The sequence below is a fragment of the Eleutherodactylus coqui genome, chromosome 1, assembly GCF_035609145.1.
Source record: "Eleutherodactylus coqui strain aEleCoq1 chromosome 1, aEleCoq1.hap1, whole genome shotgun sequence".
NCBI lineage: Eukaryota > Metazoa > Chordata > Amphibia > Anura > Eleutherodactylidae > Eleutherodactylus > Eleutherodactylus coqui.
Window position 1 is genome coordinate 180,312,803 of NC_089837.1, and position 27,405 is coordinate 180,340,207.

General features: G+C 40.0%; 1 protein-coding gene across 1 annotated transcript in view; it reads left to right on the plus strand.

The window, feature by feature from the left end:
* The window catches only part of ADGRB3 (adhesion G protein-coupled receptor B3), a 918,092-nt gene extending 912,628 nt beyond the window's left edge, over nucleotides 1-5,464 (plus strand). Inside the window, exons 29-30 of the mRNA XM_066604215.1 lie at nucleotides 2,075-2,179; nucleotides 4,821-5,464. Coding sequence (XP_066460312.1) covers nucleotides 2,075-2,179; nucleotides 4,821-5,009 — 294 coding nt within the window. The 3' untranslated portion in view covers nucleotides 5,010-5,464. The remainder of the gene's footprint in view (nucleotides 1-2,074; nucleotides 2,180-4,820) is intronic.
* Nucleotides 5,465-27,405: the final 21,941 nt, after the last annotated feature.

Here is a 27,405-nt window from a genome sequence, read left to right on the forward strand (position 1 = left end):
ATGACCAACCAGTCATCAAACTGTATTTGGTTCGTACCACCACAGAAATTTACAACCATACAAAGTTCAACAGTGTCTAATTCACCCTATATGGTCACCTTTGGACATTTTAAAAGATTTATTGAATTTTCGTCTTTGCAAGGCTGAGTTCACATAAGTGTCAGAGGTTCTGTTTGCCTAGTGCATGTTATGCCAACTGCATGGTGTGAGAAGGCAGCACATGACTCAGTGATACAGAAAACCCCCCAAAATATAATTCTTTTGTCAAGTACTGCCTCTTTAGGACATACATTAGGCATAAGCATTTTGTTTAAGGTATCTATGTAAATTGGCCATAGAGATGAAATATAGTATCAACTGACTGGCAGATGGATGACCAACCAGTCATCAAACTGTATTTGGTTCGTACCACCACAGAAATTTACAACCATACAAAGTTCAACAGTGTCTAATTCACCCTATATGGTCACCTTTGGACATTTTAAAAGATTTATTGAATTTTCGTCTTTGCAAGGCTGAGTTCACATAAGTGTCAGAGGTTCTGTTTGGAACCTCTGTTGCTGATTTTCACTCTATAGTCAATGGGGTTCATTAATGCCATTCAGTTCTGTCATAAGGCGGATCTTTTCAGCCCAGGGATTCCATTTTCCTGCTCCCATAATGAAGCAAGAAAAAGGAATCCATAGCACAAGAGTGAATTAGGCCTAATTTGTTATATTCAGCTTTCAAGTCTTCAGTAATTATACACATTTAATATCTGCACAAAACTGCACAACTATTGCTTATACTAACTGCATAAAAATGCAAGGTTCTTAGCATTTGATCAAATTATGTGGGCACATCTGCCGCATCCAGGCAAAGTTCAATGTATGGCCTCCCAGACTTTTGTTTTTTGTTGCATGTACATTTGTATAGAAGTGGCTGTCTGCACATGTTATGCACTCCATTTACCCATCTGTCCCAGGTGGTCCAGTTATAGTATAGTATCCAGCTTTCCCATTTACATGGGGGCTTTTTAGCCCAAAAAGAGATATCTATGGAGCTGGGAGCCTGTCCATTGAGGTTTGCCTGGATGTGGTGGCTAGACCCACATAATTAAGTCAAATTGTGCACTAAGAAGCTTTCATTTTTATGCGGTTAGTATAAACAAAAGTTGTACAGTTTTGTGCAGATATTATAATGTGTAGGAGTGCTGAAACAGGCGTTTGTTACAATAACTGTTGCTGCCATAGCTTTTGTGGACCTTCACAGTTAATGTATTTGTTGGAGGTGCGGACTTTTGTTTTTTGTTGCATTTGCACTTAAATGCATTTTACATTTAATAGTTTTAATAAAGCATAGCGATTAGGGATGAGCGAGTATACTCGCTAAAGCACTACTCGCTCGAGTAATGTGCCTTAGCCGAGTATCTCCCCGCTCGTCCCTGAAGATTCGGGGGGCGGCGCGGGGAGCTGCGAGGGAGAGCGGGCAGGAACGGAGGGGAGATCTCTCTCTCCCTCTCTCCCGCCCGCTTTCCCCTGCTCCCCGCTGCGACTCACCTGTCAGCTGCGGTGGCTCCCGAATCTTCAAGGACGAGCAGGGAGATACTCGGCTAAAGCACATTACTCGAGCAAGTAGTGTCTTAGCGAGTATACTCGCTCATCCCTAATAGTGATGTATTTGGTGTAATTTAAGTAAATATAGGAATTAGGGGTAACCAACAACTATTAACTATTATCTCTTATAATTGCTTAGAAATACTACTACAACTATCCCACTAATTTAATATGTATTAAAAAAAAACTTGCAGCTTGTACAAACTATGAAAAAATTTATCATATTTAAAAATATATACTGAAGCTATAACTAGGAATTACTGTATGATATACAGTACAGTTTGCTAAGACGGTACATCAAAAAAGTAACAAAATGTTATGCCTGCAGTAATAATTTTATGTTTTCTGGTGACTTATACTAGAGATTGCTTGTATTACATCCTTAGCATTACAATTCACTACATCTTACTAATTTATATAATTTGTAATTCCTGCACATGCATAATTTATTCAAATAAAATAATCATTTCTCTTAACAGAAGGTCATGCATACTAGAAAGAGGCACATGGAGCTATTTCAGGAATTAAACCAGAAATTTCAAACTCTGGATAGATTTCGGGATATACCAAATACTGGAAGTATGGTAAGTAAAATTATTACAGATCTTAAGAATCACTGTCTGCAGTCTAAATCATGTCTCTGCCAGTAGATCTTCGGAAGGGGAAAATATGGTAAGCCATCATAGATATAGATATATTATACTGTGCAGAAACGTGCACTGGCAGAGCATCTATGGACAAGGTTTACGACTAGAGATGAGCGAACGTCCTCGTTACGAGTACTTACGCACCCGAGTCCCGCCATTTTCGAGTACTTCAGTACTCGGGTGAAAAGATTCGGGGGGCGCCGGGGGGCGGGGAGAGGCGTGGCGGTGCGGGGGGTAGCAGCGGGGAACAGGGGGGAACCCTCTCTCTCTCCCTCTCCCCCCCACTCCCCACTGCTACCCCCCGTGCCGCCACGGCGCCCCCCGAATCTTTTCACCCGAGTACTGAAGTACTCGAAAATGGCGGTACTCGGGTGCGTAAGTACTCGTAACGAGTACGTTCGCTCATCTCTATTTACGACCAATGCTTGGGTTTCAGCAAATAAATTTGAAGTGTTATTCTTAGTGGATAATGAAAGGTTGTATTATTTTCCTTACAGTTTCAATATCTCTGTTGCTGTCACTAAATAGGATCTTTCTTTGTGTACTAGCGGGGCATACAAATCCATTTTGGTCATGTGACAGACACACTTAGCCTAGGAGTGAGCAGTGGAAATTCCTATTGAAGGGTAGCTAGCTGAAATCATGAAAACTGTGAAAAATTGGTATAAAAAGTTTAAAAAGTTACGATTAAAATCACTATTTGGAGAGTTTTCTACTTTAGTGGTATCATGTCCACTTCTTTGCCAATATATGCACTCTGGCCTGCTGTCAGTGCTTTCATGTAAAGTTCTATAAAACAAATAAGATCGTCTTCTTCTGATTAATAAAAGCAGATCTCAAGCCACCTTTATAATTAGTTCACAAATCTCAAGACATTCACAGTTCAGCAATACTTTAAGCGAAGCAACACCTTCCAGCAGTCTGCAGTGTTTTCCTCGGATTCCTCTACATCTCAGTTAGGACACTACTGATGCCAAGGTGAAGTGAAAAAAACAAACTCAAACCACAGAACTTCCACTCTGGAGACCTGTACGCAGCCTGGTGCCAGCTCCACACTGTACCTGCGTAGAACGGAAGGCAGAACCTTCGGGTGTAAATAGAAACTTTTTATTGTCCTGCTTATAGGATTAAAATTCCGATTTATCGGGTTTACTGAGCTTCAATACATCACAATGGTAGTTCCAGCTGCCCACCATTTAAAGTTCTAAAGAGCTTCACCAAAGGGTAGCAGAGTCTGCCAATCTGAAAAAGGCAGTGTTGCAAAGAATCTTGGCATAAAGACACTAAACAGAAAATGAATACTAAGAGAATGTGCATGATTATGCAGAAAAGATTATGTAGCAGGAGGTTAGCATTTGGGAAGAAATGTCCGTGTGCTGAGTAGAGAAACTTATCAGAACAAGGCACAGTGCACATAATTATAGTAACAGAGAATTCAAGATTTTTTTTTTAGTAAATTATTGCAGAGTCAATTTGTTATTGTTTATTATTACTGAAGGAAAATCAAATATTAATATGGCCATGTATGTTAATAAAAAATGTTACATGGGGAATCCTTACTTCTTCACACAGCTTTACAAAAAAGTTCAGTTCCATTTTCCTAGTCAATATTTGTCATCATATTCATATCCACTTAGTGCTAGTGTGGACTTTATTAAGGTTTATGCATTGTAAAAACTACAGCAAAGGCAGTAGTCTACTCTTTCTTTTCCATAACATCATGTATTCCACAAGACCTATCATGTAACATCATGTATTTTTGTTAGCCATTAAAAGGTATCATATCTACAAGATCACTTGGTTTCTCTTACTGAGAACAACCACACTTCACTCTACTGGCTAACACCGTACCAAACCTTTTTTTCACAAGACCTTTCTGCATGAATCTTTGATCCATCAAAACAGTTTGCCTCAAGTCATCCGATAGTCTCTGAACTGAATGCTCAACTGGCCAGGTTATTGGCAGAGTTGTTTGGTGGTACAGATTCATAGCTTATCCTTCTGACTGTCTAAGTACTCACCTCCTTAATTCCCCCACCCACCCATACCAGTGCAGTGGTCACAGTCCCCTCTTCTCTGATCCCGGAAGAAGCTGCAGCTGTCATGTGCCATTCCTTGTACACATGACTGTTCGGCCAATCTCAGGCTTCATTGGTCACATGCCACTTATGGAAGAATCACTAGTAAAGCCTGTGATTGACTGAGCGATCAGATGTACAGTGGATTGCACTTAACTACTGTAACTTCTTACGGCATCAGAGACGGGAGTTCCTCCACTAGAGCAGGTGCCCACTTAAAGAGGTGACTACAGCATATTTTTTATTTTACACTATTGCCTGGCTATTATATTTTTTGTAGTCCCAGAAACTCCCTTTCACTGACTATTGCTGAACATCTTTATGGAATTTGCTATATATTTTTTTGCCCAATACCTGTATTGACAAAGCAACTTTTCATAAATACATGTAAAATGTTTGGGATATTTTCTATTTCTGTGTATTAGCTGGCCTAGATGGTTTAGTCCTATAGTACAACTGTCATTTAAACCAATGTTTCTTTTTGTATATTTTTTGAACAGGATAACTCAGCAGTAAACAAGAATCCATGGGACAGTTTCAAAAGCCCAAGTGAATATCAACACTATACAACAATAAATGTATTAGATTCAGAAGCAAAAGATTCTTTAGAACTTAGACCCTCGGAATGGGAGAAGTGTCTAAATTTGCCTTTAGATGTACAGGAAGGCGACTTTCAAACAGAGGTTTAATATTACTATAAAAAAAAGACTGAAAGAAGAAAACAAGTCATTTGCACTGACACAACAAAAAACTTTAGAAGCCTGGCGCCTGGACTTTTGTGACAAATTCATGTCAGGAACTTCATGTGCCAAATGTCAGTGTTCTTTATTTTTCTTTTTCTTTTCTTTTTTCTTTTTCTTGTCTACTCTCACTAGAAAATCTAGTGCAGAACCAGGTGTACAAATCTTACCATCATGTGTTGTAAGTACCCGTGGAATGGATTTGTAAGGTAATCTTTATAGATCAACCTCAAACAACAATTCATGTTGTAACAGCTTCATTTGGTTTAGTTTTCAAAAAACTTCACCATGAAGCACAATGTATATATGCAGTTTTTAAAATTTATAACAGTCTGTTTGGCCATTACTACACTTTTTACTTTATAATATAAAAAGCAAAATTTTTGTCATTAAATGAATGTTTGTTGAGCTACGTTCTTCATTGCTTTAAATGCAATAAAGTAATAATCTCACTTTTATATGAATAATATATTTCACATCTTTATTATTGCAGTTTTATCTTGGAAGCTCATGGTGGCTTTCTCTGCTGCAGCTCTGTATAAAATATTTAAAATGTTGTATGGTGTAAATAAACTTTTGTCTACAGCCTTGTTTCTGTCGTCTTCTCTAACGCATTAGAAATGTTTCTAGGCTGAAGAAAAGGGATATACTGACACAAAATATGATGGATTAGCTGTATTCTGTCTAAGGTTGATCTCTTTGTCTCTTTTACCATTTTCTAAGATCTTTCTTTGAATCGTAGCCAGTCTCAAATATAAGGTGTGTGGTATCCAGGAAAGATATTTAAAGGGAACCTGTCATCAACTACAAGTACCATAAATTAAGCTAGAGTACTTATAGTTTAGGTGATAAGGTGTCCAGGGAGCCTCTTTTCATACCTGGTCCCCCATTCTTGCAGTGTCCTCAGGCAAAGTCAGCATACACACAGCAAGCATGACTCTTGTCATAAGGGAGTACATGCACAATCCAGTACATCTCTATGGGAGTGTGCAAGCACATCCTTCTGAAAAGAGTTATGCTGGCTGTGCGGGCTCTGACTTTGCCTGGGGAAAACGTGGGAACGGGAGACAAGGTGAATATTAAAAGATGCTCCCTGGACTCCTTGTCACTTAAAGTCTAAACAACATAACAAGGCACATTTACATGCAAAGATAATCTTTCAAATGACTGAAAGATTTAGCGATCTTTTTACATAAAGTGTTAATGGCCATTAATAACCATTAACACTTTATCATCTTCATTTGCATGTAAAAGGGCCTCCGGGCACTGTTTGAAGAGCCCAGCCTGTGAATAAACACATGCCCAGCTGTGCAATCACCTGCAATGTTATCTGTCAGCTCCTGCAGAGATAACAGCATGCGGTCTGTTGAGGGACACTTTATCTCTCAGTGTCTGAATGATGGATTAGTTTATGATGCTTATAGTTGATGACAGGTTCCTTTTAATTATCTACATGGCTATTGATAAAATGGCATAATTTTTTAAGCAAATACATTTTATTTACTGTATGATAAAAAGTTCTACAATTCGCTAATATGCTTCTTGTATTGATTCCTTATAGTCTTTCTAGATCTCCACTTGCAGTTGTAGAATAGGACTGTCCTGGTCATGTGATAAACATACAGATGCACAACTCCATACAGTCCAGTTATGAGAGCTCTATATTATAATCAACTGAACATCTAAGTGATTGTTTCATGACCATAACAGATTTCCTTCAGTGGAATTTCCCAGTGACCGCAAGCAGAAATCATAAAACAGTGAGTAATTGAAATGATATTACATTTTCTAAATAGTTTCCTTCTTAATAAAATTCTCCCCCAATGACCCCGAGTCTTACTGCTGGTGGTAAAGGATTTGCCATTGCCTTTGTCCCGCAGTGGTATTTTATCTACAGGATGAGAATGTGATGATTTATGGGCCATAAACTGTCTTATCATAGGGATACAATGTCACACTTGTGCAGTAGGCCATCCTGAAGCTACAGGACAAGTATGTGCATTAGAAACTTATCATCAGCTTCCCTGGGGATGCACAGGTGTTCTTTCTTCAACTTGCCACATGGTACTGTTCTTTTAGATGCTTGCATAATCTGTCTGACATCTGTAGAGCAATGCTTTGATCCTGACAGCTAATGTTGATCGTAGTCCCAGAGGATAGATGAATATGACAAAGGTTATCATCTACTCAGGAAAGGATAATTGAAGATGGAGCTGGGTTAGGGTTATAACAGCAGTACCAGAGTATATTCAAATAGCGCATTCCTGTTATGGTATATAGCATAGACCATGGCAAAAAGCTGTGTTTTAATGTGATTTCAATAAAACACATAATTTGGTTGCGATTTTGCAGTAGTGGTGGCAATAAAGGCCAACATGAATGTTTTGTTCGAATATACCTTGGTATATATCTACTCCTAGCTCAATCTTCAATTGTCTCTTTCACAATGGGTTATATAGCTTTCCTGTGTTGCTTTGTTCTCTGGGGCTGCAATCAACTCTACCTTTTAGAAGAACAGAATTGCAGCCTCATAAGAAGGAATCAGGAGTGTTAGCTAATTCGATTGCCTTGTATATGTAGTCCGATGACTGCATAGTGGCTCTATTGATATAATTACTACTTATCATAAGATTTATATTAAATGGCTGTCAATGCAAATTCATGTAATACTGAAAAATTATAGTCACAGAGTAGGATAACCTGCAGTCATGGAGTGCACTCTGAATGACTGTAGGGCAGATCGGTGCCACACAGAGAGGCGTAGAGTAGTCATAGATAATGTTGTTTCTTACATGACAATGGTGGTCACTTTAATAGCTCTGAAGGACTGCTAAATTCATTTCATAAAGAAAAAAAGATATTGGAGCCACAGTAGGCAGTTATAGAGGAAGGATACTCAGAACTATACAGTAAGCATGCATATGGAAGTTTATAAAGGTAGGGGGAATTTGGAAAAAAACATTTGGAAGTCAGACAATCCATTTATGTGGGAATATTGGGGATTGTTTCTAAAATAATACCATTATGAGTGGCCAAACCGTAATATTATCTATGTTACAATTTAGTTCTAAGCAATGATCTTATTGTTGCTATCTGAATGTGGTCCAAAGTAAGACATGTATTCACTAAAACAGGAATATATTGAGTCTCATGTATGAAAGCAAGTACAGACAAGAACAGAAGCTGTTGCCTATATCAATTAATATGATCACTGCTTTAATGTTCAGACCTTTGAAAAAAAATGCATATTCATATGTTGCTATGGGCAACATCACAATCTTTCATCTGTACTAGTTCGTATACATGAAGTTCATTGTGTTAGAAGCACTGCAATGTATATATACATATATATATATATATATATAGAGAGAGAGAGAGAGAGAGAGAGAGAGAGAGAGAGAGAGAGAGAGAGAGAGAGAGAAATTTTTTGTGGTATTGGTTAATATCATGTATTATTCATCTATATAACAGTATAACAGCACAATAATCCTGATGAAGGCTCTGCGACTCTATACCAGCTGTACTAGGGTCCACCAGTTCTTACAGCTTCTGTCTCGGCTTCATACTTCCCTTTGTGTTCAGAATCTGACCACTATCATACATAAGAAGAACACATACTAAGAAAGTTGCAGTCCACAACTAGTTATTTAGCTCCACCTGCCCTCCCTATCAATTGTTCCCTAGGCAGCTGCCTACTCTGCCTAGCTCTTGTTATGGCACTAATAGTATCTATTTGAAAGGCTTTCATTAGCAAATCCTATGGAATCCCATCTATGTATGTACAATTTCTGCTTGTTTTCTAGAACACTGGAAAATAAAATAAACCCTGGAAGAATGAATTTTATGGTACTTGTCACAGTGTTGTATGTTTGATAGCTAGCTTATTTCTTGTGATTGCTTTTCTCAGGTATTCTGATTGAATATAGCTCTGCTAGACAGATGGAAAGCAGAATGTGTATTTTTATGCTCACTTGAAAATCCCAAATATTGTGTCCAGCTCTTCTCTCGAAGATATATTTTGGAGAAGCAATGGAAACGCAGATATTGGTCATAAAGTCTGTGCACTTGTTTTATTTCTAGTTTTCTACAACTATTGTTTAAGCAAATTTATAGGTCAATGTAACTTGGAAAGTAACTTTATCCTGTGAATTGTACCCACTTTTGGTTAAATCTTCCTTTCAATACATTCAGTGGTTTATATGGCAATTTATTAATTATTTTATGGTAATAGGGGGTTACCTAATGAGGGTAATTTACACTTAAAAGTTAAAGTTTGAATCTAAGAAAATATTGATCTCCACTGAGTGTGTTAACATTTTCTATGTATTTGGTATTATTTTCCTGATGTATTGTTGGCATCAACAAGTTATAATTTGATGATATGTGAAAATATCAGCAAGTTTTTAGGCTGGTTGTTAGACACCACACTGCCTGACATCTAATGGCACCGTACTAAGGTTCTTCAACAAATGTGCATTTATTGCTTCGTTAAAAAAAGGATAAAACTACATCTTTATCAATCCCACCATGATGAGCCAAATTTCACAATCTGTTATGATTGTGTTTTTGTATCTCTGAGGTTATTGGCAAATGGATTAAAAAAGATTATAAAAAACAACTCTTCACCTGTTTTTCAATCAGTAGCAAATCAAAAACAAAGTACTATACGCAGCATATTTCCTAGCAATCTGTTGATAAATGACTATTACAGCTTTTGGCAAGAACAACTGTGAGCTGAAAACAGAAAAAGTCTTAAGTGTTACTGAAGCTGTACATTTTTCGAATTAAGGATCTTTCTAGATGCAAAGTCGACTAGTCATGTGATAAAGTCAGTGGGGATGGCTGCATAGCTCTGCGTCTGCAGTCCTGCTGACATTATCTTTATCGTTTTACTCACCTTGGTTCACCCAGAAGGGCTTTTTTTTAGGTCCGACTCCTAACGCTTTCAAAGTGTCAAGTGGGCAGTTTGCACATGTTCACAGTGAGTGATGGAGGTCACCCACTTGACACACTGGAAGTATCGGAAGACAGACAGAAGAAAAACTCTTCTAGGTGAACAGGTGTAACTTTGAAAGAGCAAAACAGAGATAGGACTGCAGATACAAAGCTATGCAGCCAGCACCACTGACTTTATCCCTTGATAGGTTCTGTTTAGAGATGAGCGAGCATACTCGATAAGGCAAACTACTCAAGCGAGTAGTGCCTTATTTGAGTACCTGCCCACTCGTCTCTAAAGATTCGGGTGCCAGCAGGGGGCGGGGAGAAAGCAGGGGGAAAGCAGGGAGGAAAGGAGGGGAGATCTCTCTCTCCCTCTCTCCCTCCCGCTCCCTCCTGCTCACCGCCACACCTCACCTGTCACCCGTGCCGGCAGCCGAGTCTTTAGAGACGAGCGGGCAGGTACTCAAATAAGACACTACTCGCTTGAGTAGTTTGCCTTATCGAGTATGCTCGCTCATCTCTAGTTCTGTTTAAATAACAAAAAAATGTTCATAACTTCCTTTAAAAGGATTAGCCACAGTTTTATGTGCTTTAGTAAATACGTATAGTACTGTAGCACAGAGCACGGAGCTAACAACCCTAATGAACAGATCAATTGCTCAAACCAAGTCAATCATAAGATAAATGATAGATGTATGGCAGTATAACAGTGTAAAAGTATAATAGGTAATGAAAAAGTTTAAAATATACTAAACTTGCCTATACATCTTTACGATCCCAACTCTGCCAGCTGTATGAGTAAATCAGACCAACAGTTATTTCTCCAGATTTTTTCATACACATTAACAATCAGTGTGTTCTCAGTGTGTAGGGGGGAATAAGCTGCTGCCAGACACCTCTGGTGGGGACTTATCTCCAGGAAGAACAAAAGAGTTCAGAACTGAAATTTAATGAACCAATTCTTCCCACCAAAATCATACACATACAACAAGCAGCCTGTCATAACAAAATTTCCCTAATATGTATGGGGACCTTTAACAATGTGTTTGTGGCAGAAAGATAAGATGTCAAGGGCTGCACAAAGGTACTGTCAGACAAGAACTTCTGCCAGATGTGGGCCCCCATGACATCTTGTATTTCCCTTACAGAAAGGATAATCATTTATTTCAGAAATAATAATTCATCCAATGAAATCTCTTTTAATACCTATTTAGCTGTTCTTCTAAGATTTGCATACATATTAACCTGCACTAGAGTAAACAGCAAGGATCACATAATAGATATGGGGCATTGAAATATTCCAAATAGCAGATCATGTAATGGTGTCTGATGCCACAAAATTCATTATTTGCTGCAGGAAGCAGACAGCTCCATACATTACACAGTGGCCCGGGTTGGTAGTGCAGGCACAGTCCTATTTACTTCAATAAGATTCAGTCTGCAGTACCAACCAGAGCCACTGAGCAGTCTACAGAGCTGTTTGCCTCTTGCAGCAAAACAGGTAGAAGTGGGACAACTCCTTTAATATAATACACTGTATTACAATTTCTATTGAAATGCTGATCTTTTCTTAGAACTCTGCATTGTGCAAAACAAATCAAGCACCTAGAAGGAGTTGTTTTTATGCTGTAAAACCTGGCATGAGGTTACATCTCAGGTAGATATGCAAATAATTAGAGTTGTGGCATGGTTAGAGGAATGGTCTTGCCACCTGAAGCTCTAAAAGTGATTCTACCCTTGACCTATAAAAAGGCTCTCAGAAGCTACTTCACTGTTAAAAGGTCTACAAATGTTAAATGAATGTGTTATGTTTATAGTATAGTATAGTGTAAATTTTTGGGACCATGCAGTATAATATTGTATAATTTAAGGGATGACAATATGGATACCTGCTAACTGTATGTTTACTAATACAGATGAGCGAGCCTACTCGGTAAGGCAGTTACTCGAGCGAGCATCGCTCTTCTCGAGTAACTGCTTAGTGTTCCGAGCAGGCTCGAGTGGGCTGCGGGGGTGAGCGGGGGGAAGCAGAGCAGAGATGAGGGAAGAGAGAGATCTCTCTCACTCTTCCTCCAGCTCTGCTCCCCCCTGCCCCCTGCAGCCCACCCGAGCCTGCTCGGAACACTAAGCAGTTACTCGAGAAGAGCGATGCTCGCTCGAGTAACTGCCTTACCGAGTAGGCTCGTTCATCTCTATTTACTAATAGTTCTATACAGGAAACAGTTACAGTTCTGCCACTAACTGCATAATTCAACATTAGTATATCCTGCAGGGCTATTTTTTCTCCCATGTAATCCATATAGCTCACTCCGATAAAAAAATGGAAACAACAATACATAATTGTCAGTATTGTCACTGCCTGGCTAACCTTCAAAGAGAAAGACAAAAGGATTTGAAAGCTGTTAATAAACTCACATACTGAGATATACATGGATTACATAATTTCACACTTAGCATTAGAAATAAGGAATAAAAAAGATACACAGTTTCCTGTATACAGCGCCTCGCCTACGCTGACCTATATAATATGTTTCCATTGTTACAGACTACAAACAAAGCCTATGCAGTCTGATCTCCAAATCATACTGCTTTCTCTCTGCCCCTTACTTCATGGTAATCTGCCAGCAAGACAAGAAATAAGGGGCAGATCGAAGGAAATGGAACTGCAGGATCAGACTACCTAGAGTTTGTTTGTAGCATATACCCATTGAATGCACATGTTTATTTAGGGACTGCAAACACAAAAAAATAGGATATTTGAGCAAAACTATTTGCAACACTGCTTCATTTTTCTTTACTTTAGATTCATTTGAGGAAAAAAAAATCTTGTATAAGTTTTATTATTGTATTAGGCATGATGAAGCTCTAGTGGCAATCTATCCATCCATCTATCCATCTATATATCGAATTCCAAGAATTATCCAAGATTATCTATCTATCTATCTATCTATCTATCTATCTATCTATCTATCTATCTATCCATCCATTAGCTGCTGTAAAGGCAAATAAAGCCTTGGGGTGCATTAAAAGAGGTATAGTGTGAGGGACAAAAACAATATTCTTCCACTATAAAAAGGCACTTGTCAGACCCCACATGGAATACTGTGTACAGTTCTGGACACCAGTCCTCAGGAAGGACATTGCAGTGCTTGAGGGGGTTCATAGAAGGGCAATTAAATCAATAAACGGAATCAGAGAAATAAAACACACAGAGAGGCTATCAAAATTGGGATTCTTCACCCAAGAAAAAAGACGGTTAAGGGGCGATCAAATAACTATGTATAAATACATCAGGGGACGATACAAGGATCTCTCCCATGATCTACTTATACCCAGGACTATGACGGTAACAAGAGGGCATCCTCTATGGTTAGAGGAAAGAAGGTTTCATTGCCAACACAGAAGGGGGTTCTTTACTGTAAGAGAGGTGAGACTGTGGAACACTCTGCCTGAGGATATGGTGATGGCAAAATCCATAGAGGAGTTTAAGAGGTGACTAGATGCCTTTTTAGAGCACTATGACATAACAGGATATAAACATTAAATGACCAGCGGGTTGTTGATCTGGGTCTTGAAGTCAGGTAGGAACTTTTCAAATGTTGATCCATGGAGTATTCTGACTTCCACTATGGAGCCAGAAAGGAATTCCCCCCCCCCCCCCAAATGGAGTAAATTGGCTTCTGCCTCATTGTTTTTTTTTGCTTTCCTCTGGATCAACAAGGGGGGGGGGGGGGGGCGTGGAAACAAGCTGAACTAGATGGACATTGTCTTTTTTCAGCCAAGCATTCTTTCTATCTATCTATCTATCTATCTATCTACAAGGACCTAATCTATCATTTTTACTCAAGTAGTAGTCATATGGCACATTCTATTATTGATTGTGTTCTTGGCTCTGTTACAGCTGTAGACTGAAAAATGAATTTTCCCCTACTGTCTGTTTTCTTTATGTGCTGTGTTTCTTGTCATCTAATGACAAATCATCATTTTCAAAACATGATTTTTCTTCATGTGCACATGCTATTCCCAATTACACTGTAAATATTGCAGCTTTGCAATTATTTTCTACATGACTAAACACCTAAAATGGATTTAAATCCCTTTCATTTATGCTTTTCTTCTGTAAGCAATATATTCATGACTGGATAAGCTTCAGAACAATGCTGAATTATGCTAATGTACCACACATCTTGCACACTGAAAAAAACTATGAATTTATTTTTTTGTAGAGCATACTTTTCCCATTAGAAACTAAATAGTAGTGTATAGAAATTACTTTACAGCTGTTATCATATTATCATATATATATGGGGGTGGACAAAAATACAGAAACACCATATGAAATTCATGAGATTTTAATCATTAGCACTGAGCTGTCCTTTTGACCCCTGTTTGGCTCAGAGCTTTCCCGCTAAATTTGTGTTTACTTCACCTCTTGCCCTGCTTTGGGTGGTTTTGGGAGCCAGCTGGTAACAGCCACTGAGTAGCTTAAATTCCTGACCAATGCAATCTTGTTGATCGGACAGATGTTCACTTCTGCCTAGCAGCATCTGTATCATATTACCTCCACTTAAAATTGGTCTCTACATGTCTTATTGAAATATAATTTATAATTCTTTGTAATTTAAGGCATGCATTTCGTACAGTGTTTCCATATTTTTGTCCACCCCCTGTATATATATATATAGAATGAGTAGATGTGAATAATTATAGGAAAACTTTAATATTTACAGTTCTATATCACTTCCAACTCTGAACAAAATGCAAGCACTACTGGGAAATTAAACTAAAATATTAGAATTACCGCTGATATATCACAGATCACAATAACTTTAAAAGGGATTTGTATCACACTATGTATTTTTTGTTTTACTAATATGCCTTCATCACTAGTTAAAGGGAAGTGATGACGGTGAAAGCCCCATTTACATTAAAGAAGGTGAAAGATGCTTCAATAATGTTGTGAGCCCCTTTAAGTTGTTAATTCTATAGTCTCAATAATGGCTCACTATATAAGTCTCTACTCTTGGAGCCTACTCGACCATTGATTAAGAATGGGTCTTATGATGCAGACCTTATTTCATAGTTACAACTACCAAGTTAGCTGTGATTTGCATCTAAAAACCTTGTATTTATGATATCACTTTTAAAGAAAAGCTGAAAATTGATTTCAATTAATAATATGTTCAAAATCTGCAAGTGAAGCATATACTAATTTCCCCAATTTTAAGTAGGTGGCATGATTTTACATATCAGAATTCTCCATGCAGGGCTAAATGCATACATGGATCTGCCCCAAAAACGAAGGAGAACGCTGTTGATTTTGACGCATTTTTTGAGGCAGACTTCACATGAAAAATTCCGCTGTGAATTCCACCATCTGAACATACCCTAAGACCCAACAAACCTCTATTCATTCCCATATTATGGCTCCATACAACTCAGGGTGGTATTATGACACGCAGACTATGTGCATGCAGACTAAGGACCGCCATACACATTAGACTGTACAAATCTGAATTAGCTGCTTTTAGCATGATCACATGAACCTCTAAAGTGTATGGAGGCTGCTAAACTTTCCCCCAAAAGATGACGTCAGGAACAGGTGCATTGAATTTCAATGTCTGAGTCTTTTGTTCCTCATGGGATAATCTACTTCTAGAGCTGTCTTGCGGCGGCTTACCTCCCTGCCCCAATGAATGGTTTGCCAAACTGAGCATTCATGTGTTTGGGGGAGTTGGGAGAATAACCGTCGGTCAAATGAGCATTCAGATGTTTAGAGTAGTTGTGGAAAATTGCTGTCATCCGAGCGTTCATTAAGCCAACAGCTATTAAATGTCTATGGGCACCTTAAAGATCGCACAATGTAAAAATGAACCATTTAAAGAAAATCATGTGCCTTAATAATGAATCATGGTAGCTATTGGCAGATTTCTTTTAAGAGTCCACATTGTAATCCAATATAAAAAAGTCTACAAGTTTTGTCTTGCACCACACTTTGACCCCTTTGTGTGACCTTTGGTGGATGATTTTGGTGTCATTAGATTTGTGACATCCTCACGACCACCGTAAAATCACAAAATTTGAGTTTGATACATTGAGTTACTGTCAGGCCAGGTCAAAGTTAAGTCTAGCGGCGCAGTTGTGCTTTAGCCAACAGCACCGCTAGGGAGAGTCAAGTGTTGCTAAGTGACGTTCATATCAAGTGCTTACCAGTTTGACTGTCCCCAAAACATGAAAGACCAAGCTGTGGACAGCGAACAGTTCAAGAGGTACACTCAGATGGAAGTTGGTGCACTGAAAATGTAGTTTATGCTGAAGTCCTTGCCAATTAAAATAGTCAGTTCTTAAAACATTTACAACCATTTTTCCAAACATTTTATGTTCGAACATTGGGTCAATCTAGTAACTCTAATATATGAGTAAGTAGCGGGGCTGTTGAACTGTCTAACGTGTATGGGAACAGCTCAACTTTTCCCTAACAGATGACATTAGGGGGGGGGGGGGGAGAGGTTCAGGGGCACTGAATTTTAACAACCCATTCTTTGGTTCCCTGAGAGATAACCCAGCCTACCTCTCTAAAGAGATGAATAACCAACCAAGCCAAACATTTGTGTGCCCTGGAGGAGCTAGGAGAAACACTAATCGTTTGTTGAAGAGTTGTTGAAGGTGCACATGTTGTTCTTGACTAAAGCAATTGGCACTTGGCAGTGTGGTCACAGTGGCATCATATTACTTTAGATTTCTGGTGAGAATTTCTCTCTCTATGGGCAAATACTAAAATTACAGTAGTGCTGTATGGAAAAATAATTAAAGTCATTTGGTCTTAGGGATTTCACAAATAAGAACAATTTTGGCAGAAGCAGAATCTACAGAAATTCAATAATTGGCTGTGATTCTTGAATAGAATGTAATATAGCTCATATAATGCTCTACTCAACCATGTATTCATTACTGGTTCAGATTTGAAATGTGGTTTAGGTGAGGGAATCCAATGTAATGTTTCCAGATATTCTTTACTTGCATTCTGTATTCAGCAAATGTTCGTCCTGTGTTTCAGCTCTGAAGTGCACACAGTGCCACCTGCAGGACAAAGAGGAGTCATTCAAACACAACAATTTTTAATATGATTGCAGTAATGAGGGCATGTTGTAATCATATGTAGTGTACTGTATGCAGAAGAAAGCTTAAACAGGTTTACAGTATAGGATAGAAAATCATTACTCCCCAGACTGACTTGTATTAGTTATTTTCTATTCGTTATATAGGGGTCCCTACAGTGGTATTGATGAAGATATTTTAATTTATGTGTGGGTGTAATGGGCAGATAAAAATGTATGACCCCGAGAAATGCAAAATACTATTAATATCAATTGTATTAGACCAAAAATAGATAAAGGTCAATTAACAAGGTAGTTTATATGAAAAAAACAACTTCAATAATGAATAATAGTGAATTGATATTCAATATTATTTACTATGCCATTAAATGGTATCATATCTACAATATTAGTTGGATTCTCTTACTGAGAACAATCACATTTTGAATTAGTACTCAATAATGAATAGTAATAGTAAAATTGTTTAGTTAAATACAATTGATATATTAAGTTCAGATAGTTCTAGACCTTCTGAAATCTCTTTAACTGGCTATCAGTATAGAAATGTTAATCACATAGGAATCGCAAATTATTATATAAGGAAAATATTGTATAACAAGAAATAAACTAATATACTACCAGCTATATTAGAACGGTTTCCTAAACTATTATACTGTACCTAAGGAAAAATAGTCTAACCTCCCTATTTATGACACCACATTACCTGGCTTTAAAGGCGTTCATTCCTTAAACTGATTTTCCGAACAATTGATGCCAGTTTGTGGCATTGGTAGAAATAGGGAATGCACTGTATATACAAAAAATAAATACAGTACTCACCTCCCGCTGCCGTGCTACTCCCGATCGCTGCTTGATGTCACCTGTTTACTTTGGCGGCAGTGTAATTTCCTCCAAATATGATATACAGTGGTGCCTCGACATACGAGTTTAATTTGTTCCGAGACAGAGCTCTTAAGCCGAAAAACTCGTATGTCAAAGCATTTTCCCCCATTGAAATGCATTGAAACACCACTAATGCGTTCTGATGCATTTTAATGGGGAAACTAACTACAAGTAAAAAGAAAAATCAATACTCACCTACCGCCAACGTTCCGTGATCATCTGCTGTGCCACTGCAGGCTGTCGCTTCCTCCTGCACGCCAATACAGCATTGCTTACTGGATGCAGGGCTTGAATGTCCCTCCTCCAGCAGGCTGATGTCATTGAAGGACTGTGATTGGTTGACCCAGCATCGGCTTTCATTGGCTGACGTGGCGATGAGTAAACCAATTCAAGCATTCAAGCCCCTCATCCAGAATGCAATGCTCTGTCGGCGTGGACGAGGGAGTGACAGCCTGCAGCAGCGCCACAGACCATCACAAGGACATAAAGCCGGCGATAGGTGAGCCTCAGCTTGCGAGTTTTTTGACTTGCAAGCAGGCTCGTACCCCGAGTTTTTGCTTGTAAACCAGAGCAAAAATCCGGGAGAGAGCCTCCCCGTAAGTCAAAAAACTCGCAATCTAAGGTACTCGCATCCTGAGGTACCATTGTAGAAATGATAAATATAACTGTCCATACTATCAGACCGATCGAGGGAATCGCTTAAACCGCTCCTTAATGATGATTATCCGTTCAGTCGAGACAGACTTTCGGTCACTTTATGAATCATCATTCTACTTGCTTTACTATCCTTGTCCGGCTGTGATCGATAAAGTATTTTGGCAGAAATAGTGCAGTAGTTTGCCATTGCTTTTTCCTCCACTCCCCATCTATCCAGGCTTGGGACAGGTGCGTATCTAGCTTCACCGCTGGGTTAAACCTCTCCTTAGCGCTAATCTAATTATCATATAAGGACCCAAGCTCAACAATAGGATAAAAGAGGTTTGTATCAATTTGCGCTACAAGACTGTAGGCCCATTACTTCTTTTATACCATAAGACATTAAATGAACTAAATAATCTCCCGGGAAGAAATATACAGTATATATCTAAATTCTGACCTACACCCTACTATAATAGTTGCAGTGCCAGGTGAGTCATCTTTCTATCAGGGTGAAGTGATGCATGTAACATCCAACATCCATATTCCTTGAAGGTAATCAAAGTTATGTAGATATGTATTTCTTTAAAAAAGTAGAAATTGGATTATATAGACACATATATATATGTACTCTATACATTACATACATAAGCTCAGAAACTACTATCAACAATTTATTATAACCAACTTTACCTTTTTCAGTTACGGAATTATATTCCAGAAGCAAGTCATATACTTTTTGCTAAAGGATTTAATAAGGTGGTTCTTTCAATAAAAGGTGTGACATGCAGAGGATATAACTTGCAGATGGCGTTAATATTAACATTCAGGCAAAGCGTAATGTTAGCTAGGCTTAAGTGTAGCATTAGACAGAGTAAATGCTTCCCTTTAATAGCGGAGGTTATAATCCACAGATGAAAAGCAGTTTGTTTTTAGATAGCAAGCACAGTGTCAGAGCGGATTTCTGTAGTAAAACATGAAATATGAATCCATTTGCAATTAACTGTTGACTACAGATCAAGACTCTAAAGTTCAGAACTTTAAGTTATTCCAGCTCTTTTATAATGTAACTTATTTTTCTGTAGTCTTCTTGACCTGAGCATAACAATACCTCTCTATAGAAGATTGCATGGTAATTAAAATGGTTGTTTCACGACTGATTTTTATCACCTATCCAAAGGTGAAAAAAAAGACAGATCAGAGATCCCCACTCATCCCATGTATGAGGGTCCCATGTCTTCTGGTCACTGTGGGATCCCTGAAACAATCTGCAGTGACGTCACAGTAATTGGAGCAGTAACTTTGTATGTACTCATTTTAATGGAGCAGCGGAGTGCATGCATGGTCACTGTTCTGCTCAATGTGATGCCACTGTGGGTTGGTTCAGCGATCCCACAGTAACTTAAAAAGGGGTGCATGGGACCCCCATCCTTGAAATCAGTGGGGGTCTCAGTGGTCAGACCCGCCACCAATCAGACTAAACAGATACAGATGAACAGTTAGTCGTAGTTTTTTCAATGAACTAACGGTTTCCTTCACTTGCTGGGGGTTGCTATGCCACTAGTCAATGAGCAGTTTAAACCGGGTGGGCTTGGGCTCTCAGCCATTATTCACCCCCATCTGACCCTTTAAAAGTGATTCATTGTTATAACATATTAGATGGGATAGGGGGTGTGAGTGAACAGGGTGGACTAAGGTCATCATGATGCATAGTGCCATGCCACACCCCCTTCTGATTGGATGCTTTTCAATCTTAGTGTCTCACACAACTTTGAGACAGCTGTTAATATATGCAGTTTGTTACCATGGCAACAAAAATAAAAACTACACATATAATGATAACACATAAAACCCACTATTGTCACTAGATTTTCCACTGCAATTAACATTTTTAGTCCCTACAAGTTATGTTAGTTCCAAAAAAATTCATCTGCTGCATAACGTTGTGGTGAAACACCCACATTAGATCTTTGATATTAGATTTACAGCTCATGTTATCCATTTTGTGAATGCTAAACATCATTGAGATAATGATAAAACATTTTCTTAAACACTGAACAAACTGGTCTATTTATAGTGTATGGTTATAAGGCATATTAGTGATGTTGTAGGCTGCTACAAGCATCCAACCACGGACCCTATATTTTGTGAAATTTAGTAGGGCAGCCTGAATGTTGATGGATGACATTTTCATAAGCTAGAACAATATTATCTAGATTTTTCGATCCCTTAATGAATGGAGGTTTGGTAGCCATCCATTTTAGAGCAATTGCCTTCTGAGCCAAGAATAGTACCTCCCTCATAAAAATTTGCAGGTGGTGAGGCCATTGTTCTCCATCTAACACGCCAAATAATGTTATTTTGGGATTCAGGGTAAATGTATAGGGGGAGGGCAAGAGCACAGACATGAATGTTGCCACCTCAGCCCAGAAATCTCAAATGTACGGGCAATCCCATATCATGTGCCAAAAGTCAGCATTAGGGTGATGGCATTTATGAAAGTCTGATGTTGGAGTTCTGCCCATTTTATGTACTCTTATGGGTGTATGGTAAGATTGGTGCACCACATACAGTTGTACCAGTCTATTTACTGCCGGTGATACAAATAGATGGGACTTCAGTATATTCTGCCAATCCTCTGATATTAGCTCTGGAATGAGAGCCTTCCATTTATTTTGAATTGGTAATGGATTATGACCAATTTTAGCTGATAACAAATGTGTATGTAGTGCAGAAATCAACCCTTTGGGCCTTGGGGTCGAAAAATTCCTTTTATGGGATATTGAGAGATCTGAATCATTGTAGCGGGGAATTGGGCATTTGCTGCATGTCACAATTGAAAATACCTGAAAGTTTGCAAGTGGGGTGTTTGCAAATCGTCATGTAGTTGAGTGTAAGAGACAAACATATTAGCCCTAGACAAATCTCCTAATGTTGTTAGCCCAAATCTTATCCAGTAATTGTGGTCCAGCACCGCCCTTATAGCAGGGAGGGTGGGATTATTCCTTAGTGAAAGTTCCGCTATAACATCCTTGAAGTGTTGATTGGCCAATTAATGCAATGAAATCACAGTGATGAAATGCCCCGATATTACACCTTTATCTTCCTTGTATGGTTACCTACTATTTACCCTATTGTGTGGAGCTAAAGGTTGTAATTTGCCACCTTGACTTCACCATTAATGGTCGAGATGGTCCAGTAAAGTACAGCATGCTATGATGAGCATCTCTGTTAGGGTCCACAGACGGTCATACACAGAGCTCCACACTAGCTGGGTTACAGCTCTCCAAATGTGGGGTTAAATGGCATAGTTCCTATCTGACTCTCTGCGATAACCCTTCACTTTAGACCCCAGTGTATAGCTAGGAGTCTCTAAATCTCTCAGGACATTGGCACAATAGCTACCATCATGGCTATAGGCTTTGCTCTACGTTTTATTTTTTTTGCATATATTTAAAGATTTGTAGGCAGACTATTGCACTGATGTCCTGAGAGTTTCAATAGGGAAAATTATAGGTAACCTTACAAGGAAGATAAAGGAGGAAATCGGGGTCTGTGTGAAACCAAGTAATCTTGGTGAGGTATCATTCCCCATTCCTCTGATGGCTATCTGAATTGATTGCTTTATCATGGACTTGGTGCCATGACATCCCCTCCGGAGTAGCCCTATGATACATACTGAATAAGAATAATCTCCATATATGACCTACATCTGTATGGGGAGATGAATACTCAGACACGATTTACAGATAACCGGTGTCTAATGATATAGTGAGGGATAATATATGTTCTAATCTCTCAATCTTTACCAGTTCCCATATTCCTGATGAACCACCAGTATGGTGGGGAAACGCATTAAATAGTGCATTGTGGTACTGTGAATTGCGAACTGTAACAAAAACGTATCCCTGCTTATGAATAATGTATCCAAATCTAAATGTATCTTCCCTTATATCATATAGAACTGTATTGTTCACATTCAAAACATTTGAAAAACAGAACAGAATTACATAACTTTGCAAATTCCTAAAGTTCCCAGAGATCTGCGAGTGGCGTTGTAGGATCTTTGTGTTACGATCATGTGGGCAAACTTAGCACGGCGCCCACACAATCGTACCCAAAGAGGAATGGGAGTAGTATGCATGCACACGAGAACAAAGGGGATTCACACGGGTCTCAGGCAACTGACCCTGTGGTACAAGGGGGATGGCAGTGACCCTACTTAAGCGGGGACATCGCCCCAATAAGAGGGTGGCCCAGAGGAACTGGGCCCTAGCTGATTCTAGGAGCCACACCACAGAACAGGAGACATACACATGCCACATGAGAGGGACTGAACAACAGGATACACAGAGCCAGAAAACAGAGCATACAGCAGCCAAAATGCAACCACTAGTAACAGAGGATAAGCTGAATGTAAATACCAGGTATTAGTTGACATTTTGTACAAAACATGGAAGCTAGAGGGCCAACTTCACGGCTCCTGGTTATACCGCTAGTCCCTTCACTAACCAGGAGTCCAGCAGAACCGGACAGAGTTCACACAGAACACTGCAACTGGACAGATAGCAGGTCACACAGCAAGCTAACACAAAGCTGACAGAATTTAAAGGAACAAACAGACATGAACCAGCAAGACACAGATCACACAGAAACCTTGCAACAGGACAGAACAGAGCACAGGGCACACAGCCACACAGCCAACTGCAACAGGAACAAGACAGAGCACAGGGCACACAGCCAACTGCAACAGGAACAGGACAGAGCACAGGGCACACAACCAACTGCAACAGGAACAGGACAGAGCACAGGGCACACAACCAACTGCAACAGGAACAAGACAGAGCACAGGGCACACAGCCAACTGCAACAGGAACAGGACAGAGCACAGGGTACACAGCCAACTGCAACAGGAACAGGACAGAGCACAGGGCACACAACCAACTGCAACAGGAACAAGACAGAGCACAGGGCACACAGCCAACTGCAACAGGAACAGGACAGAGCACAGGGCACACGGCCAACTGCAACAAGACAGAGCACAGGGCACACAGCCAACTGCAACAGGAACAGGACAGAGCACAGGGCACACAGCCAACTGCAACAGGAACAGGACAGAGCACAGAGCACACAGCCAACTGCAACAGGAACAGGACAGAGCACAGGGCACATAGCCAATTGCAACATATAATGAAAACCAGACAGACTCCACCCAGAGCTCACATGCACACAGATGAAACTCACAGCAATGCTTTGTGTCCTCATACCAGGGGAAATAGGCAGTCAGCCACACAAGCTGACATACGGAATTGTGTCAAGTTCCACCAACTGACACACAAAGCAAGACATAATACGTTTGGAGGCCGCACCTGTAAAGGGGGAAGGAAAGGGGAGCGCTGCATGCGCTGCAACAAGAACTACAGATGTCCAAACCATCTTTAGGGAAGCAGAGAGACACAGACCTACTTACATACACAGATCTGAGTGGGAACAAGGCAGATACATCCAAACAGTACAAGACCAGCTTCAGACAAGGATTCAGGACTGCTCACTCTGGAACCTAGCCAGAGACTGACAGGAGCACGGTTTATATGTGAGCACAGACACAGGAGATTGGCTAGCAGGAAGTACCACACCCAGCCAGCTCAATCAATTAACCCTGTGAGAGCTGTGCTGCTAGGAAGCCTAGAACTACAGATCCCAACAGCACATGTAACACTTTGAGTGTGGACGAGATTCTCTAAGCTGCACTCAAGATACCTAAACCTTATGTTTGGCCACTCCTGAATATCTCACATAATGGCATAAAATTTATGTCATAGAAGTCTGAGTCTAATATATGCAAGTGTGTCCCGTATAGCTTACACTTTGTCACATCTCCCTTTGACATGGTGGATTCAGCTGTTTTTTGTGCCCTAAGATATTAAAAGATTTATAATAAAAATTTAAGTTTTAGTATTGAATGTCTATTCTGTGAACATGCAATGGGAGTAAACCTGTGGTCTTAGTGTATTCTGGTCTTTCTAAGTAGTGTTGCGTCCTCCAGACGTGCAACCTCAATAACATAAATCAAAGGCACAACTGTGCAAAGGAAACATAACACTATTGGGAATACTCTCCCTATAGTCCCCTAACCTGGGAGGGGGCCCTGCCTACTCGGCGGACCGATCGCTCTGACAAGTGCGAGCCCGCACGCGTGCCTGGGCCACTAACAAGTCCCTATCAGGGAGCCCTAGCACAAAATAGAAGTGAAACAGAACCAAACAAAACAGAAAAGAACTTAGCTTGCAAGGAGAGCTTCCGCCAAGCTGTGTTGCTCCATCGCTGTCCAAAATGCAACTGAAGTGATTGACCAGCACAGGAGATAGTGCTGGCCCTGTTTAAATAGGAGCCAGGCTACTCAGCACCAGGTGCTGACTGACCTTCCTCCTGCAGCTACCACACCCCTCAGCTCCCGGAGAAGCAAGGGCACACCCAAAACCTGGTCTGGCCTGCAGGCAAGGAGCAGGCCTCAGCATGGCTGCAACAGTACCTCTCCTTCTAGAAGGGGCCCCAGGACCCTTAGGACCAGGACGACCAGGGTTTGATCTGTGAAAATTGTTTGCCAGACGATCTGCATGAATATCCGCTGCAGGAACCCATGACCTCTCTTCTGGGCCATAACCGCACCAGTGCACCAGGTACTGCAGGGAATTCCTGACTCGACGGGAGTCCAGAATGCGACTTATTACAAACTGCTCCTCCCCATCCACTAGCACAGGAGCCAGGGGTGGTGAGTCATTCCCCGAATCGATGAATCTTTTGAGCAGAGATTTATGGAACACATTGTTAATCTTCATCGTGCTGGGCATTTCTAACCGGAAGGCCACTGCGTTAATCTTCTCAATTATTTTAAATTATTTTAAAAGGACCGATAAATCGCGGGCCCAGTTTAGCGGATGGTTGTTTGAGTTTTATATTTCTGGTAGACAACCGCACCAAGTCTCCAACACAGAATCCCACCCCCTCTGCAACTCGCTTGCTGCGCCGAACGGATCGCTGTAAATTTTTCTGGACCTCCGCCCACCCGGCCTCAATATCAGAACAAAACTCATTTGCCCCTGGTACCACCGAAACTCTCTTGGAAAGGGGGCCAACACATGGGTGAAATCCGTAGTTACAGAAAAACGGTGAAGTCCCCGTAGCCTCCAGTGATCTATTGTTTAGAGCAATCTCGGCTAGTGGTAAGAACTTCGACCAGTCCTCCTGATTTTCCGAGGCATAACAATGTGAATACTGCTCCAGGTTCTGATTACACCTCTCAGTTTGCCCATTGATCTCAGGATGGTATGCCAAGGAAAACGAAAGCTGGACACCCAAACGAGAGTAGACTATTCGCCAAAAGCTAGAAACAAATTGTACGCCGCGATCGGAGACTATATTCTCTGGCATACCATGTAGTCTAACAATGTGGCAAATAAGCAAACTCGCCAACGTCTTGGCATTAGGTAAACCATGGAGTGCCACAAAATGGCACATTTTACTAAACCGGTCCACTACCACCCACACAACTGTGTTGCCATCGGAAGTCCATGGACAAATGCGTCCATGGTCTCTTAGGAATAGGCAGCGGCAATAACATACCGGCTGGCTGACTGCGGGATGACTTGGTTCTGGCACACACCTCACATGATGAAACAAAACTGAACGTATCCCGTCGTAATGACGGCCACCAATATGTTCTAGAGAGTCACTTACGGGTATTATTAATCCCCGGATGCCCGGCCAATATCGAACTGTGAATCTCAGCCAGCACCTGTAACCTTAGATGCACAGGAACAAAAAGCTTCCCAGCCGGAAGCTTTGACGGGGCCAAATTTTGTGCTTTACGGACTTGCTCCTCTAACTCTAATGACACTGCCAACACCACCACCCCTTCAGACAGGATAGAGGCAGGAGGTTCCTCAGAAACTACTGGAAGAAAACTTCTGGAAAGGGCATCGGCCTTCACATTCTTCCAGCCTGGATGATATATAACTAAAAAATTGAAATGGGAAAAGAAAAGCGACCAGCGTGCCTGTCTGGAATTAAGTCTCTTGGCAGTTTCTAGATATATGAGGTTTTTGTGATCCGTGAAAACCGTTACTTTGCGTCGCGCCCCCTCTAGAAAATGACACCACTCCTCGAATGCCCATTTATTCGGCAGCAATTCCCTGTCCCCAATGTCATAATTTCGCTCCGTGTGGTGGATAGGATTGCATTCTGTGTTCTTCACTAAAGAAATACCTGGTCTGGGTTCAAAACCTATTTTAATTAACTCAAAAAATTAAAGAGGGATTTAAACCACACTAGTTTTTAACTTTTAACTTTAAGAATAAAAATGTAAAACAATACTTTAATATTGGTGCAATAACCAAATCTTTTTCTTGACGTTTAGATGTATCCTTTGTAGACAAAAGTTACTTGAATTTAAAATATACCTGTTGGAATGTAAATAGAATTTAATACATTTATAATAAACGAGTAATGTAACGCTGTAATTCAAAAGTTCAAAAGTTTTTGCATTTTCATCTACAATCATTGATCAACTGATACCACTCAATGCAGAACATTTGGCAGCACATCAACTCGAAGGTTTCTGAATCCCCAAATTATTACCTTGATTGAAACAACATTTCTTGTTGTAAAAAAAAGTCAAACAATAGAATCGAGCATGTTATCCAAATTTGTAAGCAAAAAAAGATCCGATTGATGATGATTACTGAGAGTATGATTGCATTCTGACGAGAAAG